Source organism: Oncorhynchus clarkii, chromosome 17, assembly GCF_045791955.1.
Source record: "Oncorhynchus clarkii lewisi isolate Uvic-CL-2024 chromosome 17, UVic_Ocla_1.0, whole genome shotgun sequence".
NCBI lineage: Eukaryota > Metazoa > Chordata > Actinopteri > Salmoniformes > Salmonidae > Oncorhynchus > Oncorhynchus clarkii.
In genome coordinates, this window is record NC_092163.1 from 33612407 (window position 1) to 33629366 (window position 16960).

At 43.7% G+C, this 16960-nt stretch overlaps 4 protein-coding genes across 5 annotated transcripts; 1 reads left to right on the forward strand and 3 right to left on the reverse strand.

Moving 5' to 3' along the window:
* Positions 1 to 1072: 1072 nt before the first annotated feature.
* Positions 1073 to 3176, reverse strand: LOC139369403 (uncharacterized). Its single transcript, XM_071108681.1, has 5 exons — positions 3143 to 3176; positions 2918 to 2923; positions 2176 to 2671; positions 1557 to 1979; positions 1073 to 1403 (listed from the first exon to the last, which is right to left on the reverse strand). Exons 1-5 carry the CDS (start codon positions 3174 to 3176, stop codon positions 1376 to 1378), a joined length of 987 nt encoding a protein of 328 aa, XP_070964782.1. The 3' UTR covers positions 1073 to 1375.
* Positions 3177 to 5759: 2583 nt separating this feature from the next.
* Positions 5760 to 9577, reverse strand: LOC139370723 (E3 ubiquitin-protein ligase Topors-like). 2 transcript variants are annotated; one of them, XM_071110376.1, is made up of 2 exons: positions 9388 to 9577; positions 5760 to 8674 (listed from the first exon to the last, which is right to left on the reverse strand). In XM_071110376.1, exon 2 carries the CDS (start codon positions 8663 to 8665, stop codon positions 5951 to 5953), a length of 2715 nt encoding a protein of 904 aa, XP_070966477.1. In that variant the 5' UTR covers positions 8666 to 8674; positions 9388 to 9577; the 3' UTR covers positions 5760 to 5950. The 2 variants fall into 2 exon arrangements, with proteins under 2 accessions (XP_070966477.1, XP_070966478.1); XM_071110377.1 differs by having other exon boundaries at positions 9525 to 9568.
* Positions 9578 to 10468: 891 nt separating this feature from the next.
* On the reverse strand, positions 10469 to 13137 carry LOC139369712 (NADH dehydrogenase [ubiquinone] 1 beta subcomplex subunit 6-like). Its single transcript, XM_071108972.1, has 4 exons — positions 12860 to 13137; positions 12390 to 12482; positions 11824 to 11868; positions 10469 to 10631 (listed from the first exon to the last, which is right to left on the reverse strand). The coding sequence occupies exons 1-4, from the start codon at positions 13037 to 13039 to the stop codon at positions 10566 to 10568; spliced, it is 384 nt and encodes a 127-aa protein (XP_070965073.1). The 5' UTR covers positions 13040 to 13137; the 3' UTR covers positions 10469 to 10565.
* Positions 13138 to 16462: 3325 nt separating this feature from the next.
* LOC139369404 (transmembrane protein 215-like) lies at positions 16463 to 16909 on the forward strand. Its single transcript, XM_071108682.1, has one exon. The coding sequence runs from the start codon at positions 16463 to 16465 to the stop codon at positions 16907 to 16909; it is 447 nt and encodes a 148-aa protein (XP_070964783.1).
* The last annotated feature ends 51 nt before the right edge of the window (positions 16910 to 16960 follow it).

The window sequence follows — 16960 nt, forward strand, 5'->3', positions numbered from 1 at the left end:
CCTCACCGGTATTGGTGGTGTTCCTGCCCGAATAGATCCACAGACGTTGCATTGCATCAACCATGGGTCAAATTGCTAGATCACATTATTTGGTTAACTCACCTCAGCTCGTGTTGTACGGGGTGGGCCGAAGGCCCATTCCACCGAAGGCCTTCACCAAGTTCTGGCCCACCCTCACGTGCCTGAAGGAAGCACTGTGGTCCTCCCGTAACCTGCTGGTAGCAAAAAACGTAGAGACCACCCCCCAGGCAGTGGCCATGGTAGCCACGGAAGCCCTGGGGTGGTACGGAAGGAAGGGGGCCTCGACCCCAGGCGAAGGGTCCCCCACAACACCCTAGGTCCCGGCGGCCACGGCCTGCCAGCGCTGCGGCGCCTAGGGCGATGCGCCTAGGGGAGGGATCTCCTCTGGGCCCCGAAGGACGGGACGATGGTCTATTCGGAAGAGCAGGATGAGGCGAGTTTGATAAGGACTCACTCACCCCGCTCCTGTACAAGGGACAGAAGACAGCCTTTTAACAAAGTGGCTTTTTAACATGTTTCTCATGTCTTAAAAATGTTTTACCTTTGTTAGATCATTAGTACACATTTTAAATGGCTTTTACAGATTTGATGTCTACAAGGAAAGTACTTTTATTCATGGTTGTTTTCATTGATTTTAACAACACGTACTTTTTAACAAATTTAAATGTAACCTTCAAATGCTGTGTTTTATGCCTTATTGACGTTTTTTATGTGTATAAATGATGTAAAGAATGTATGAGCTGTTTTTAAAGGAATTGTGTTAATAAAACTTTTCCAAAAGAAAAAAAATGGTGTATATACAAATCACTGGGTTAGCTGATATGTTAAACACTTATCCCGCCTTTGTGAGATCTGGAATTAGTAGGGCAGGAACACCATCATTAATTTGAAGTGCGCACAAACCTAATCATAACCCGTACTGGCGAAATGTAGTTTCTCAAGGGGATGGTCACGACCAATCAAAAGGCTACTTTCCCTTTTATCTTGCTGATTAACGGATTAAAATATTCCAAGGGGAAAAGGGAAACACACTCAGACAATGTGGGGAACTTTTACATATTTATTTGAGATGTATATCAGGAAGAAAAACGTTTTTATTTTATTTTTTACATATGATCATTGATACACATGTATTATTGACATCAACTAAATATGATTGATTATATTTCGAAAATATTTGATATGATAAGGTTATATGATTGATTGCATATAGATTGCCATGTCAAATCATCAGCTTCTACTTCCTATGAGCTGTATCATGTGGGACCGTCTGATTCTAACCATCCTCTTCTGGTGACCATGAGGTGATGCTGGATGCTCCCACTGAATGCAGAGTTCGAGTTCATCAGTTCCACTACACAATGTTTAACCATGGGTTTACCCTGGGGAAAGAATCAAATAGAAACGCCTCAATCAAAACCTGAAGTGGGGTAAGCATAGCATATGATCTGGTATCAAGTAGTCTTTCAAGTCTTTCTTGAAAAAAGCATTACTTTACTGATTGTGTTATATGACTGTGGCTCAATATCATTTACTTTTTTAAATTGGCGACATCCAGCATTGCCATCACTTTGATTCTCTTTGGGTCGTAGACACAGTCCTCCTCTTGGTTGCTTGGTACCATGCCAACACCAGGTGGAACCCAGGCAGTGTCAAAGCCATGAGTGTGCCAGTCGTATTGCATGTCGTGACCCTTTTTGTCGATGACTTTAACTCTGCCAACATTCACCTTCACTTTCAGAACCATCCTGTTTGAGTCAGAAGAACCAAGGGGGTATCTAATGACTTTTCGGATGTCTCGACTGAGGTAGACACCTGCACCAAGCATCCCAACTTTAGATGGTGTGAAGCCATTTCTCTGTATATCTACTGCAGCCTGTTTTGATGTTCCATGGTACATCACGTAGACGTGGCTGTCCTCAGGGGAGACTCCACTCTGAAGATGATCATACTGAGATCTGTAAGACAGGAACACCACTTGTGTTTATAGATATGTAAGAAATGATATTGTGTTCAGTAGGTTAATTATTTATAGATATGTAAGAAATGATATTGTGTTCAGTAGGTTAATTATTTTTAAGGTACATTATATCTTTACATTTATTGAAAAAAAGTGTTGTATATGAAACTTTAAACAGTCTTTTTCATACTTACAAGTTCTCTTCGGTAACCTTCATGACCTCGATGACTTTGATTCTCTTTGGGTCGTAGACACAATTCTCCTGTTGGTTGCTCGCCACCATGCCAACATTAGGAGGAACCCAGGCAGTGTCAAAGCCATGCACAGTGTGCCATGTCTTCTGCATGGGGTGGTTCTGCCTGTCTATGACCTTAACCCTGCCGACATCCACCCTGATTTTTAGTACTCTTTTCTCAGAGTCAGGAACATCAAGAGGGTATTTACAGGCTTTTCGGATGTCCCGACTAACATAAACACCAGCACCAAGCATGCTGATATCGGCTCTTGATGGTTTGAAACCTTCCCTTTTAATAAACTCTGCGCCCTCTTTTGAGCAGCCATGAAACATCACATATTCTCTGTGATCTTCAGGATGAGTCTTGCTGTCAAGCAAGTTGATGTAGTATGGGGAATCAGGGTTAACATCCATAGTAACCAAACCGTTGTTAAATACACCTCTGCTGAAATGAGCTGTAATTTAAGTACATACATTGCAATTACCATTTGTAAGTTAACATAGTTGAACATTCCTAAGGCTGAAACTGTTACACTAAATTGTTATGGCTGAATAATATTTCAAAATATGCTGAATTATTACACTAGCATTATAACGCGATCATGTAAAGACTTATTTAGTAAGTAAACAGGGGTTGTTTGATAACCACGTGTCCAGTAATAAGTTAACATGTCCTGAAAAACAGATGAGACCGTTCTTACCTGCTGCTGCAAGACAAATGCAGGAATACTCCGTATGCTTAGGAAACCTAGCGCTTAGGTTTCAATTCCTGACTGCAGGCCAATCTTACCTATTTAGGTTTCGTTTCCTGGTCTAGTCTTGCAGTGGCGACCCGTCATTCAAGGAAGGTGAGAACCACATTTTTAGCAAAAACAAATGTAACCCTCTCACCGGGTTCGAATTTGACTCTCACGATATTACCTTACATAGAATATCTCGAATGTTAGGTGAGAAGGACATCTCCAATAAGAATCCCTATTGTAAACTATCTAGGGTGATGACAACTAGGGTATTAACTTCAGATGGAATGATTATAGGTTTGCTTTGACACCCAGGCAGTGTCAAAGCCATGCATTCAATTCAATTGAAACAGTAAATGACTCCACCAAGACAACATACACAAGGTTCAAAATGTGTATTATTACATTTTCAAAGCACCACATCAAAATAAAAATAAAACACTTGTCACCGTTATAGGGCAATTAATGTATTGATTAGGGTTGCGTCTTTGCTGGCATGCATCTAAAAACATACAGTGCCTTGCGAAAGTATTCGGCCCCCTTGAACTTTGCGACCTTTTGCCACATTTCAGGCTTCAAACATAAAGATATAAAGATAAAGATTTTTTTGTGAAGAATCAACAACAAGTGGTACACAATCATGAAGTGGAACGACATTTATTGGATATTTCAAACTTTTTTAACAAATCAAAAACTGAAAAATTGGGCGTGCAAAATTATTCAGCCCCTTTACCTTCAGTGCAGCAAACTCTCTCCAGAAGTTCAGGGAGGATCTCTGAATGATCCAATGTTGACCTAAATGACTAATGAGGATAAATACAATCCACCTGTGTGTAATCAAGTCTCCGTATAAATGCACCTGCACTGTGATAGTCTCAGAGGTCCGTTAAAAGCGCAGAGAGCATCATGAAGAACAAGGAACACACCAGGCAGGTCCGAGATACTGTTGTGAAGAAGTTTAAAGCCGGATTTGGATACAAAAAGATTTCCCAAGCTTTAAACATCCCAAGGAGCACTGTGCAAGCGATAATATTGAAATGGAAGGAGTATCAGACCACTGCAAATCTACCAAGACCTGGCCGTCCCTCTAAACTTTCAGCTCATACAAGGAGAAGACTGATCAGAGATGCAGCCAAGAGGCCCATGATCACTCTGGATGAACTGCAGAGATCTACAGCTGAGGTGGGAGACTCTGTCCATAGGACAACAATCAGTCGTATATTGCACAAATCTGGCCTTTATGGAAAAGTGGCAAGAAGAAAGCCATTTCTTAAAGATATCCATAAAAAGTGTCGTTTAAAGTTTGCCACAAGCCACCTGGGAGACACACCAAACATGTGGAAGAAGGTGCTCTGGTCACATGAAACCAAAATTGAACTGTTTGGCAACAATGCAAAACGTTATGTTTGGCGTAAAAGCACAGCTGAACACACCATCCCCACTGTCAAACATGGTGGTGGCAGCATCATGGTTTGGGCCTGCTTTTCTTCAGCAGGGACAGGGAAGATGGTTAAAATTGATGGGAAGATGGATGGAGCCAAATACAGGACCATTCTGGAAGAAAACCTGATGTAGTCTGCAAAAGACCTGAGGCTGGGACGGAGATTTGTCTTCCAACAAGACAATGATCCAAAACATAAAGCAAAATCTACAATGGAATGGTTCAAAAATAAACATATCCAGGTGTTAGAATGGCCAAGTCAAAGTCCAGACCTGAATCCAATCGAGAATCTGTGGAAAGAACTGAAAACTGCTGTTCACAAATGCTCTCCATCCAACCTCACTGAGCTCGAGCTGTTTTGCAAGGAGGAATGGGAAAACATTTCAGTCTCTCGATGTGCAAAACTGATAGAGACATACCCCAAGCGACTTACAGCTGTAATCGCAGCAAAAGGTGGCGCTACAAAGTATTAACTTAAGGGGGCTGAATAATTTTGCACGCCCAATTTTTCAGTTTTTGATTTGTTAAAAAAGTTTGAAATATCCAATAAATGTCGTTCCATTTCATGATTGTGTCCCACTTGTTGTTGATTCTTCACAAAAAAAATACAGTTTTATATCTTTATGTTTGAAGCCTGAAATGTGGCAAAAGGTCGCAAAGTTCAAGGGGGCCGAATACTTTCGCAAGGCACTGTATATTGAGTTTGCCCCACCAAGATTTACATGCTAAAATCGCCACTCTTGTCTTGTCCCAACAGCTTAGCATCATTTTTATCAAATCTCAAATGAAAAGCAACCGTGCCCACTCAGATAAGCCTAATCTAATGGGGACATTATGATACTTCTTACTTTCAAAATGTTTGTTATTGCACCACTGGCAAGTTGATGTTCCTTTATCACACTAGAATCAGCTTCAGTAACATGTTAGCATCTTAATCGTAGTAGCATCTGTAAGGTTCTAGAACGCTCATGCCATCCACATGAAAGGATACCCACTCAGGCAGTAACCATTACATATGTGGCCTCCAACGACGAGCCACTGGCCAATGCTGACTTATTCAGGAGGTCATATCAGCTGTTGATTTCAGTTTTGAAACATTTATTACTATTTACAACTCCACAGTTACAACAACAGTCTTTCCCATTCCCATATTGATTTATTGGCTAGTATTAAGAGCAGTTTTCCATCAGATTACAAGAACAGCAGGTAGACAAGGTGTTTGGTTTCAACACAACGGTACAAGCCACATCAGCTTTATTGCCCATGTTATCCCTGAGAATGATGCATAGAAATGAATGACTGATTATAAAATACTTCAACTAATTTCTTCAAATACTTTTTAAATGTAGGCCTTTACAGACAGTCACTGTAAATAAGACAAATAAAACCCAATCTTTGACCCCCTTTTTTTTTTAACCTCATACAGCAAAGTGGCACATCCCAAATGAAAGAGCACCTTTTGGCAGAACAGTACATATAATATCCTACATAGTGAGGTGTAAAACTAACTTTTAAAGGTCAATTAAATGTCTTCCTACCCACCGAGGCCAGCATTATGATTCTTCCAAAAAATGACTTGTGTTGTCATTTGAAGGGCTATGAGAGTTCGCCTCATCCGCAGAGGCAGATTGGGACAGAACCCCCTCACTATGTGTGGGTGTGTCAGAAGCAGCAGCAACATTTATAGGAGGCTTGGCCTCCAGCACTCCACTGTCCAGACCCACAGGTGGAATCTGCTGTTCCCAGTCTTGTAACATGGACTCCAGCAGGCCAGAGTCTGCAGGGTTGCCTGTGGTGGTGGTTGTGCTAGGCGCTAGCACGCTGTTGCTTGTGCTGCTGCTTACCGGGCAGGTGTGGTTAGCATCGTTAGCGCCTTCGGCAGTATGTTGGTCACTGTCGCTGTCTATGGTGATGACAGTGGGCGAGTGTTTCCTGGACCCTGTGCGCTCTTTGCTCCTGTGCCTCTTGCCCTTCTTCTTGTGCTTCTTCTTCTTCTTCTGGTGCTTCCTGGTTTGCTCCGAGGAGCTGCCCTCAAAGATGATCTCCACGCTGAGGCTCCTGCTCCTCTTCCCCCCAGACTTCTCCTTGGACTTCCTGTGACGCTTCTCTTTGCTCTTCTTCTTGTCTTTCACATAGGACGAGGTGGTGGAGGAGGGAGGCTCGTCGAGGGCTTTGGAGGACTGGTCTTTGGGGGAAGGTTCCTCCAGGTGTCTCGATTTGTACTTTCTCTTCCCGCTGGGCTTCTCGTGACGAGACTTCCTGTGAGCGCCGGACGGCGAACAGGTGCTGGAACGACTTCTGGAGCGCCTCTTATCCCGCCGGTGGGAATCAGGACTCTGGCTCGGGGACCTGCAATCGATGCTCCTGTGTGAGCTGGAGTAGTAGGACCTCCTCTCTGTGTAGAGCGTGGCACTGCTGTCCCTCTCACTCTCCCGGCTGTAGTAGTGCCAGTGATAGGAGTGTGACGATGAGTCGTGGCTGCGGCCTGATCGGCTGCTATCTTTATTGTCCCTCGTCTTCTCCCATTTAGTGTGGGAGCGGTCGCGGCTTTGGGAGCGTGACTGCCTCCTGCCTCTGGACAGAGTGCTGTCGCTGTTGATGGAGATAGCCGGGCTCTTGGTCGAGCGGCTGCGGTCGGCGCTCCTGGACCTCCTCCCCCGGTCTCTGCTTCTCGACCGTGGCCTCTCTCTAGATCTATCTCGACTGTGACATCTCCTGCCGTCTTTCTCAGTTTGTCCTCTGTTTTTGCTTGCTGACTTACTGGATGATGTCTCACATCTAATTGAGGGTGAGGTGTTACGTCTCTCCTTGGAGCACGATACATCTTGCTTCCTTTCCACCCCCTCTGCCTTCCCAGGACATTGGCCTTGAGAGGAGGCGGGGCTAAGGCTGGTGAAGCGGATGTGTTGAAGCAGCCTGGGCACTTCATCTTTGATCTCCTCCAGAACAGACTCCTCTGAGTCAGAGGACAGCTTGACCAGCTCCGGAGTCCTTTCAGCAAGGGGTTTTACAAAGCCCACAATGATGCAATCCTCATCGCCAGAGGAGGTACACGCCTGTCCGTCCTTGTCGGTTTTCACCCAAGCAGAGTCTGCAGTCAGGCGAGGGGCCTTTGGCTGTAACACTGCTCCGCACTCCTCCCCCACACTGCTCTCTGAGTCAGAGTCTCTGATGGATAGCAGCAGGGCCCTGGTGGGTTCTGTTGTGGAGTACGAAGGTCCGGGTGTCTCGTCGTCCCATGTTGACTGGCTCAGGGCGCCCCCGGACATGGGATCCAGCTCCACAGAATCGCCCTCCTCCTCATCCTCGGAGATGGCAATCACCGAGGAGTTGGAGCTGCTGCCCTCGTCCGAGGACGGCGCAGGGCAGTCGTAGACAGCATGCTGGTCGTAGGCCTCCATGTTGAAGGGTGCTCGGGCGAAGTTGACAAACTCATGCAGGAAGTGATCGGTGCGGGCCTGGAGGAAAGGCTGCAGCTCCTCGTGGATGGCCCGGTCCTCCATGTCATAGCGGGTGATGCGGGACATGATAATGTGCTGCACGATGTTGACCAGGGAGCCGTGAGCGCCGTACAGCACCACCAGCTCTCTCTTCAGCCAGGGCAACAGGCGGTGCAGGCAGGCCGGGTTCTTCTGAAAGAACTCCGCCGAGATGTCCCGGGAACGGCCACCGTCTCGCACGCTCCGCACTCGCACCCCTCGCCGGTAGAGCGCCCGTCTGAACTTGATCATCTCCTGCTCACGGAGGCTGCGCACGGTCCGGCCCTCGCTTTCTGCCCGCCTCCTGGCCGCCAGGCGCGCCATCATGCGGCGGAGGCCTCGGTCCTGTCGAGGAGGGGGGGAAGCCCCCGTTAGGGCCTCGAACATGACCCCGTTGTCGGGGGGAGGGGATGTTCTTCTCTGGTCCTGCCGACGCGCCCCCGTCAGCGTGGTGCGGTAGCGGAACCGTTCCCCTGCGAAACTCCCAAAGGAACCGTTCTCCGTGGGCCGCAGGTCATACTTCTTGAAGTCCTTCTCTGATTGTATACTGTGATAGATAGAGTTGAATGGCTGCTTGCATAGCGGGCACTCAGCTTTGTTCTTGGACCACTCGTGGATGCAGCGGAAGCAGAACTTGTGCAAGCAGAGATCGAGGTAGGCCATGTTGTTGAATCGGTCCAGACAGATGGGGCACTTAGAGTCTGGAGACGCCTCGGCAGACAAAACCTCAGAGGACTTGTCCAGGGCACTCTTCTTGCGTAGCCGTAAGGTCATCTTTGCTGCTGCCATGGTGATAGTCTAGGGAAGAAAATATTGCCTCATGTTAAACAGTGTTTTCAATAAAGGGACACAACACAGCACCGACTTTGTTCAAACTTAATTTTCTGTAATATACTGTCACTAGCTAGGCCCATTGGCAGATGCAGAGACAACTCTTTCATCTACACACCCTTACATATAATTTCAAAGGTGTTAATTCAACCTGCAAACAGGGAAGAATTTTGCAAGAGGAGCATCTAAACATTTTGTCATTATCCAATGTGTTACATAATCAGAACACTATAATAATAAAGATTGTACAGGGGTCACAGCTAACTGTGTCAGAGCCATTTAGCCACATTGACCATGGATGGCAAAATGACTGTCAACCAATTTCAACAGAATCTTACAATTAGCTCACCACAGTTGTAAAATGATAATAAAGCCCAATAACTTCCCATGTAATGTTATATTACTTGAACGTGTCTTTTACTTGGTACGGTTAACGTTAGCCAGCTCGATAGATAACTTTAGCAGCTACGTTAGCTGTTCTGACTCATCTAGGGTTGGACAGTGAACACTCATAATGGTTGACTTTGGCCCTAATCTCTGACCGATAATCCTGACAAGAAATTATGTATTCATGACATGTTTGTGAGTCTGAATTGTGATAAATGACAGCTTGGGTAAATTAGCAAAATAGCTTTCAGCTAGCCAGCTTTCAGCTAGCCATCTTTCGTCCCTTTGCTTACCCAAAAAAAAGCCGGGGATCCGAGGCAAATGTCTAGGAATCCTGTCGGCGACAACACTCAAGACCTCTCATATTATCTTTTCATATTTCACTATTTCCATATGTACTAAAGAGAAGTAAATTAATTTAGTTGTTTACCACACTCTTTGGAGTTGGCCTCCTGTTTCATACCGTGATGTAATGCTACATTTAAAAAAAAAAACGCAAAGGATGATGGTATACTGGAGGGTGTTGACCTTCCGCTTTGGAGTGAAGTACTTTTTTTATGGTCTCGTGCGCCACCTATTGACAGTAACTTTTAACACAGAGGATGAATTATCTGGAAAGCAACCTAATCTGGACATAGACGACAGTAGTGTACTAATAAACCATAGCCATCCATAATATACAAACATCAAATATGATTATGAGTTTGGTTACACTATTGGTTACTTGTGTCAAATCGTTTGCAAAGCTCTTATTTTAAACGTTTAAACAGAGGGTAGTGTGAACGGCCCAATACATCACTGAGGCCAAGCTTTCTGCCATCCAGGACCACTATACCAGGAAGGCCCTAAAAATTGTCAGACTCCAGCTACCCTAGTCATAGACCGTTCTCTCTGCTAGCGCACAGCAAGCAGTACCGGAGCGCCAAGTCTAGGTCCAAGAAGCTTCTAAACAGCTTCTACCCCTAAGCCATAATACTCCTGAACACCTAATCAAATGGCTACCCAGACTTTTTGTATTGACCCCCCCCCCCCCTTTTACACCACTGCTACTCTGTTGTTATCATCTATGCATAGTCACTTTAATAAGTGCCCCCACACATTGACTCTGTATCGGTACCCCCCCTGTATATAGTCTCGCTATTGTCATTTTACTGCTGCTCTTTAATTACTTGTTACTTTTATTTCTTATTCTTATCTGTATTTTTTTTAACTGCATTGTTGGTTAAGGGCTCGTAAGTAAGCATTTCACTGTACCCGTTGTATTCGGCACCTGTGACTAATACATTTGGATTGAAACACTGGATCTGAATTAGTCAAATAAATGCAGCACTCTTTCCCCCACATTCTTGTCCAAATATACTTCTCTGACATGTATTAGTATTGTAAATATTATTTAATGACATATACATAAAGTTTTTTTACAACAGGGCAGGGACAAAAAGACTGTGTAATTCTTTCAACTATGTCTTCTTCAGTGGTGACCATGGCTCTCTGGGAGGTCTGGAACAACCTCTCCCGTCTCCAAGATGGTGTCGCCCTGAACACAGACAGGGAAAATTAACAGATAATGAAAGAGTCAGTTGCTAGATGTCCCTACTCTTTCATTGCAAGGTCTAGGAAAGCTGTCTGGGAATCCAGGGCTTTTGTGGTCCGTGGTAGCTCAGTTGGTAGAGCATGACTATTGTAACACCAGGGTAGTGGGTTCAATTCTCAGGATTGCCCATATGTAAAATGTATGCACGCATGACCGTAAGTCGCTTTGGATAAAAGCATCTGCTAAAATACATTATTTTGTGTTACCATAGTAGGCCACAATTACAGTGCAGTTTATATATAAGCTACACTGCAATTCAGTTCTTTACTGTAAACTGCCAAAGTGCACCATTGTGTCACATGCATCTGTTAATAAATCTATAAGCAATAAATCACATTTTATTGGTCACATATACACATGGTTAGCAGATGTTACTGCAAATGTAGCGAAATGCTTGTGCTTCTAGTTCCGACAATGCAGCAATATCTAACAAGAAATCGAACAATTCCACAACAAAACCTAATACACACACATCTAAGTCTGATATCCAGTAGTTCTTCCCGGCTGTATGTAATAACACTTAAGATTTTCTGGGCTAACAATGTAAGAAATAACACATAAAAAACAAAACACGGCAAAGTTTCCTAAGGACTAGAAGTGAGGTGACCCTCTGTCGGCGCCATCTTGTCCAATCATCAATACAAAAGGAAAGGGAAAGGGGGATACCTAGTCAGTTGTTCAACTGAAATATGTCGTCCGTATTTAACCCAACCCTTTCTGCCCACCCACTGGGTACAGATGGCAGTTCAACATCTACTTTTGATTTACATTTGGTTGAGTTGTCAACTAATATGAATTTAATGTGAAATCAACCAAAAATGTCACCCAGTCATGTAGGTTAAAAGTTAGGTGAAAAAAATACAAAATTCCCTAATGACTTTTGCAAAACCAATTAGTTTTCCATGTTGACATTTGCATTTCTCGGTTGAAATGACATGGAAACAATGTATGTTTCAACCTGTTTTTGCCCAGTGGGCAGTGAATCCACTGTAACACTAAGAGCCAGTTCACAGACACAGATTAATCGTATTCTGGACTAAAAAGCACTTACAATGGAGATTCTTCATTGTATGTGCTTTTTCATACAGGACTAGGCTTAATCGTGTTCCTGTAACAACACATGAGATGTACTTACAGGGAACAGTCTGGGCTTCAGCTCCACGATGCCATAGGGCTTTTTCTGTGACAAACACACAAGCAGGACAGGTCAATGTTTTAGATTGAATTGAAGACTCTTCTATGACACATGCATGATACAACTTTCAATAGAGCAGGTATAGTGAATGAACACCAACAACACAGGGCTAAAAACTGCAATCCACTACTGTATAATAACATTTCATAAATCGGAGCACAATTAACTTTGAACATCCAAGGTCAAACACATTATCAGTCTTCTTGACCATTAGGTCTCAGCCTTTTAAATCAAGACCTGTCTGTCTAGGCAGTAGGTCAAGGGAAAGCATTAGCAATGCTGATTTTTGAGTGACACAGCCTGGCATTTCATGTCTGATTTAGAGCTGGGAGGCCTGGTGTTTTAAATCAAACCAATTAGGCCTGTGAGGTGGTTGGAAGAATCCAGGTGGTGTCTGGTTGGGCCAAAAATCCTCTTACACTCCAGGAACAGGTTTTCCATATAACAACATTAGTACATGAATGAAAAGACAATATAATTGTTGGTGTTGAATTGATTGAACTTACAGCAACATGATACTTCACATAATAATGCACAACCCAGGCAGGGATCAGCAACCGGGTCAAGGCGAACACTCCACCAGTGTAGACTTTGTAGGTCTGGAAAGAGAGCAACACAAAGGGGACGTGTCAAATGTTAACAGGTGTTGTTGATTTCTTGCTGACAACAGTTGATGCACTTTTTCGGTACAACTACTAGTTAGCAACATGCCAGTAGCTATGTTACATTCAGGTTGGCAGTGGCACAGATGTCTGGCATCACACCAAGCATGAGAATACTAGTCAATGTGGCTATGGTAACTAGTGACGACCCATGCAACTGGCTAGGCTAGCTAGTAAGCAGTAACACCGACGTCTCAAAACAAAAACATAGCACGTAGCTATCACAAATACTAGCTAGTTAGTCATTCTAATCCAATTCACACAGTGTTGTTCGTTGATATAGTACAATGAAATGGCCAAAATGATGAACTCACGTAAAGTCTCCACAGGGTCTTCGGTTCCAGAAAGCCAGCCCAGAATTTTGCCACCGGCCCGGGGGCTGTCTTTGGCAGCACGGGCTCTCTGGGACTGAGCTCTTGGTCCTTCAGCCATTTCCTCCTGAGGTTTGAAATCTGCTCTACGCGGAGCTTTTCGTCTGCTGTGTAACCAGTCATGATTAAGAAGGGCTAGTTCTTATTTTCTTGATATTCAACCTCACTACAATGACACCATGGAGGACACCGCCATGGAGTGCACAGCCAAAACTCACGAAGAAGAAAACAGTCAACGACAACGGTAACTACACATTTCCCCCTTTGGCTGAGTGTGTGAGTGACATCTACGGGACTGGAGGAGGAAACAAAACAGGGATTTTTCATGATCACTGATTTCACTGATGCATTGTGCAAAATATGCTACACACAATTGCTTCCTACATTTTTTTACATTCATCCAAAATGAAGGAAACTCTGTATTATGTATCCATGTGCTTTTTACTATAATGGTAAATGTCTTTGTGAATTGCTATTAAGATGTCATAAACAGTGAATGATAATGAGTTTTCTGTTTGGATGCGGTTGCAGCATTATAAACTGTTGTCACCATATGACCATTCTACCACTGTCCCGAGGGCATAAGCAAGTCCTCAATCAATTGTATTTTATAAAGCCCTTTTTACACAAGCAGTTGTCACAAAGTTCTTACAGATACCCAGCCTAAAACCCCAAAGAGCAAACAATGCAGTTGTAGAAGCACAGTGGCTAGGACAAACTGTAATCTAATCTGTGCCCAGTATAGACTGGTGAGGTGTGAAACCTTAGCTATCATCAAACATTATTGCTTCAGAGGGCTTTTTCAATCATTAGTCATAACACTTAAAATACGAGCTGAAATGTTTGACATTTGTACATAATATGGGTTATATAAGGACTAGTTATAATGTGATGTATTATCAATAGTTAGTGATACAGTATAGTCAACTGTCTTGATCATCAATTTGTTAAGCAAACTATATCAATGTCTTCTGAAATATAGTGGACTTTATCAACACATCCACAAAATCATTCATCCGTATGTGATGCAGAGTGTAACAGAGTAGGTCAACTAGTGTGTAAGTTGCCATCAATACATAAATCAATGAACAGAAATAGTGTGCTCTCCTGACAGTAGTACTACAGCCAAATATATAGTTGAGTGTTCCCTCCATTCCCCGTACTGGGTTGTAAAACAACATGATTGCTTTCTGATGACGGACAGTGTCGAAATACTCACGACATGAAAAATATATAAAATACGGATGTTTTATGTCACTCATCAAATAAAACCACTGACATGTCCTTCTGAAATGTCTCTCTTTTCTTATTAGAATTATGAATTTTTGTCCAACTGACCATAGGCTTATATATAGGCTTATATATATTGGAATATATAGGCTTATATATTCCAAGTACAGAGGACATAAAGGCTTGACGTAAACTCTGTTTCAAGTGGACTTTTCCCCATTGAAACTGATGTGTGTTGTCTTTGCATTTGGATCCGATTGAAATAAGATCTACTCCAAATCAGATACGCTGTGACGGCTTTACATGTGTACAGAACGCGCCCAAGCATAAATCAATAGTGATTTATTTTAGTAGCATATCATAAGAATTGGCATCATCCAACGAAAGATATGCACCAGTCCTGTCTATGAAATGCATTGGGAATTGTTTTCAAACCAGAGTCATTTAAATGACACAGGCCCCAAATGATGCATCATTAACAGTGTCATCTGCAGAGATAGTTTAGTAAACTGATAAGCCTTTCATCAGAGTCCATGAGGATTTGCACAATATAGACTTATATCAGGCGGAATTCCGAGGCCACCAAGTGTACAGTAATCCAACCTGCAGCTTCTATCTAAACCACACACTAATAAAGTGGCTGTGGTTCAACCTAACCCAAGTGTTCCGTTCCTTGCAGGAAGTTGGCACTCGCCCCGATGAGTGCCGAAGAAACCACAGAAGGTTGACGAGAGCGGATACAACCCCAATAGCAGTTAGATTAGGAGAATGGCCTCTCCTCCACCTTTATCAGTGTATGTCTCCTCTCTGTGTGTACAGCTTCTCTATGAGAAGTATATATATACATATATATATCTTACTTTTGGACTTTGACTCTTACAGCATATTAGGAAAAAGTGAAAAAATAAAAGGTTTGTTGTAGATGTAGGATCTTTATTCAATCACCCTGTTGCAGGAGAACGTGGAAATTAAAATTAAAAACGTGTAGTTTTCCACTTTGAAATTTCAGACTTGATGTGTCAACCCCTACAAAATGTCCATTAACTATAATCCTCATAATAATGATAATTTCCTCTTGCTGCCGGATATTTTCCTGCTGTAGCAGACAGTCTCATATTAAAGATCCTACATCTGTAGGTCAGAGTTGTTAGAGCGATAGTGCCATTGACTTCAGAGTAAAACATGATAAAGAAAACATTACAGTGGCAATCAAACCAGGCTTTCTTTAGTTGCATGAAAATCAATGAACCCATGACCCTTTCTGTGTATTTTTCCAAAACAATTTGGTACCCCAAGGATGACTCCCCATGCACAAGCAAAGGGACACACCCAGTTTTGATTTACAGCAAGGGGCTGGTTTTGCTACCGCCCTCCTATCATGTATCACTCAAATACGAGACCATTGAAGGAGCATCTCCGACTCCCCCATATGCATCAGACAGCACTGGAGGAATTGGCGTCTTCCTCTCTCACTAGTAGAAGCTTGACCCATGTCAAAACATCTTCCCTTGAAATGGGGGCCAGGACACACCCCGAAGCCAATTAAATCAAAGTCCTGAATTAGGTTCATAGGAGGTATCGTCATCTGTTGGACCAAGGTTAGACCCAGAGAGCTGATCTCGTTCTCTATATATTTGTTTGTGGTTTGGGTAAGGCACACTGTGTCTCTTGGCTAGAACCACAGAGCAGATGGAAGTGTTCGGGATGACTTTCATTCCACCTCTAGTAAGTCAGATCCTGTTCTAAAGGGTACGTGTCCATCTTCAACCTCCCTAGACTGTCTCCAAACACACAACCAACCACAGTTATATCTAGACAGACTTCATCAGGCGATGCAGCACAGACCAACTACACCCAGCCTTTCCATTGAATGAATCATTCATAAAGTGTGAATATAATTCATGTTTGATAGAGGTTTTTCTACTAATTCAAAAGTGACTATTTTCTGAGTAGTTCAAGTGACTTGCAAAGGAAAACTGCAATTTACTTTTTGACAGGGGAAAGTTTATACTTCAGTGAATATGGCAGTTGCCTACCACCATTTGTTATGAAGTGGAGAAGGTAAGTACAACACAAACTAGTGCTGTGTAATAGTTAAGAAAGAGAGCTGAAGGCATGACATGCCTGGTTGAAAAGTGTGTTAATTAGACACTCAATGCCATTTGAGTGATCGACAGATTGCATGCGCCCGACATGTCCCATCTTGTGAGTGGGTTAGGGTTAGGGTTAGACTCTGGAATACAGTGTTACAAGAGGACTGTGAGGAGTGTACCGTCTCGAAGTGAGCAAACTCAGTGACGTGGAGGGCTGGACACCATGAGGGTCGACGACATGAACCCCCGCACAGGGATGGTGGTGGCCATCAGCAGCCCCTTACTGTTCTTTGGCTTCATGTTCACCATGTCGGGCATGAAGGGAGAGACCCTGGGCGGGATCCATCTCATCGCCATTGGACCTGCCATCTGCCTCCCAGGGGTGGTGGCTATCATTCTGGCTAACAGAACCAACGGCTGCACCAAGTTCCCCACCCGGCGCCAATGTCTCAACTGCCTCTGTCGCAAGTGTAGGAGGAGGAAGCAGATGCCTAGAACCAAAGAGTCTTCCAGGGTGGCCAGAGACTCAGAGGAGCCTGATGGGGACAAGAGGACTGAGACTGGGTATAGATCTGGGGCTGGAGCAGACTCTGTATCCATTACCATTACAACAGTGAAGGAGTCTGGTCATCTGATCAATAAAGTGAACCACAACCATGATGAGGTGTGACGCTACCCAGCTAGTGCCTTGATGGCCATGGCAGGTGCCCCTAACTACAGT

Excerpts from the sequence above, each read along its gene's own strand:
- LOC139369403 (XM_071108681.1), bottom strand. The coding sequence starts at position 3,176 with ATGTCCTTCTCACCTAACATTCGAGATATTCTAT. Across the intron at positions 1,980-2,175 it reads AAGGTTACCGAAGAGAACTT|ATCTCAGTATGATCATCTTC; the intron begins GTAAGTATGAAA and ends CCTGTCTTACAG. Across the intron at positions 1,404-1,556 it reads GATGTCGCCAATTTAAAAAA|GGTAAACCCATGGTTAAACA; the intron begins GTAAATGATATT and ends TTCTTTCCCCAG.
- LOC139370723 (XM_071110376.1), bottom strand. The coding sequence starts at position 8,665 with ATGGCAGCAGCAAAGATGACCTTACGGCTACGCAAGAAGAGTGCCCTG.
- LOC139369712 (XM_071108972.1), bottom strand. The coding sequence starts at position 13,039 with ATGACTGGTTACACAGCAGACGAAAAGCTCCGCGTAGAGCAGATTTCA. Across the intron at positions 12,483-12,859 it reads AGACCCTGTGGAGACTTTAC|ACCTACAAAGTCTACACTGG; the intron begins GTGAGTTCATCA and ends CTCTCTTTCCAG. Across the intron at positions 10,632-11,823 it reads TGAAGCCCAGACTGTTCCCT|GGCGACACCATCTTGGAGAC; the intron begins GTAAGTACATCT and ends GTCTGTGTTCAG.
- LOC139369404 (XM_071108682.1), top strand. The coding sequence starts at position 16,463 with ATGAGGGTCGACGACATGAACCCCCGCACAGGGATGGTGGTGGCCATC.